The sequence below is a fragment of the Plasmodium gonderi genome (genome assembly GCF_002157705.1).
Source record: "Plasmodium gonderi DNA, contig: Pgo-contig_130, whole genome shotgun sequence".
NCBI classification, from domain to species: Eukaryota; Apicomplexa; class Aconoidasida; order Haemosporida; family Plasmodiidae; genus Plasmodium; species Plasmodium gonderi.
In genome coordinates this window covers 1-1,315 of record NW_021629055.1, presented here as the reverse complement: position 1 = coordinate 1,315, position 1,315 = coordinate 1, and the positions used below count along the sequence as shown (strand labels likewise).

The following is a 1,315-nucleotide window of genomic DNA, read 5'->3' as shown; positions in this document are numbered from 1 at the left end:
TATTTTTTAAAAAAAAAAAATATATATATTTTAAAAGGAGTCGATACTTTGTATATATAAGATATAAATATTTAAAAAAAGTATATATATATTTAAATTTCATTGTATCATAAGCTCATTAGAGCACATACATTGCATGACATACAAGTATTTATTATTTAATTTAAACATAATTTATATATATATTACCATCATATATTTTACTGTATATTTAAGATATTTTATATAATAAACATAAAAAGTAATAATCTCTAAAACTAAATATTAACCATAAACATATACTCTAAAGGTGAGAATAGCGTACTAATAATATATATTAGCTTTTTTTTCTTTTTATTTGAAATAAATTGTTAACAACAATGAAGGAAAAAGTACGTGGTTCTAATAATTCCCTGTGCAATTATTTCCGAAAGTGTCACATCGTAAGTATGATTGCTATCATTTGTGTGACATTTCTGGTAAAAGGAAAAGATGAAATATTTGAAATTTTCACCTATTTTTTATGCTGCTATATGTTTTTTTGATAATATCATTTTCCCCTTATTTACTTATATTAATCTATCTTTTTATGAGAAATCATTTTATTTTCTGTTTTACACATTTAAAAATTTTTGTAGAATGTTCCAAATTATGCTTCTACTTCGGTTATCAAAGCTTCGTCGAATAACAAAATTTCGAGATGTTTGGGTAATTTCGATGAAATACTAAATGAACGCCCTTCCGAAGATATTTCTACTCCTGGAAATTCTTCTGGTGTATATTTCAAATTAGATGATAATAACCAAGGGGGAGAAATGAAACATTTTTTTAATGTTGAAGGACAATTAACAGATATGATTGACTCTTCTGAGGAATTACACCAAAATGATCATTCACCCGAGGTGATAGAAGAAGCATACGATTCAAATGAGGAATCAAAAGAAAATATGGATAACTATTATAATTTTAAAGAACCAACTGAAACTTTAGAAGAATCAGAAATGGATGTGTCAACTCGTGATTTTATGGACCCAACCTTAGACATTCAAAACAATTTTTATCATACCAAAAAGTATGGTGAAGATCCCACTATATTAAGTGAAAACGAGAAGGAAAAATTGAAAGAATATATTTCCTCATTGCGTATGAAATGTTCTGACCTCAGAAATGAATTAAGCGAAGATGAAGTAAATGAACTTATTTTTCATGTGCATGATAATTCATCTGTTGACGAATTAAGTAATTTATTGTGGCAACTATGATGTACTGAGAGAATATATTACAATAATGTTATAAATGAAGTATAACGTTTTTGTCACTTTTCAACAAAGTATTT

The 1,315-nt window shown here is 25.9% G+C and overlaps 1 protein-coding gene across 1 annotated transcript; it reads left to right on the top strand.

The window, feature by feature from the left end:
• Positions 1-359: 359 nt before the first annotated feature.
• Positions 360-1,241, top strand: PGO_001310 (Plasmodium exported protein, unknown function; the record flags this gene model as incomplete). Its single annotated transcript, XM_028690929.1, has 2 exons — positions 360-458; positions 618-1,241. The coding sequence occupies 2 exons, from the start codon at positions 360-362 to the stop codon at positions 1,239-1,241; spliced, it is 723 nt and encodes a 240-aa protein (XP_028546730.1).
• Positions 1,242-1,315: the final 74 nt, after the last annotated feature.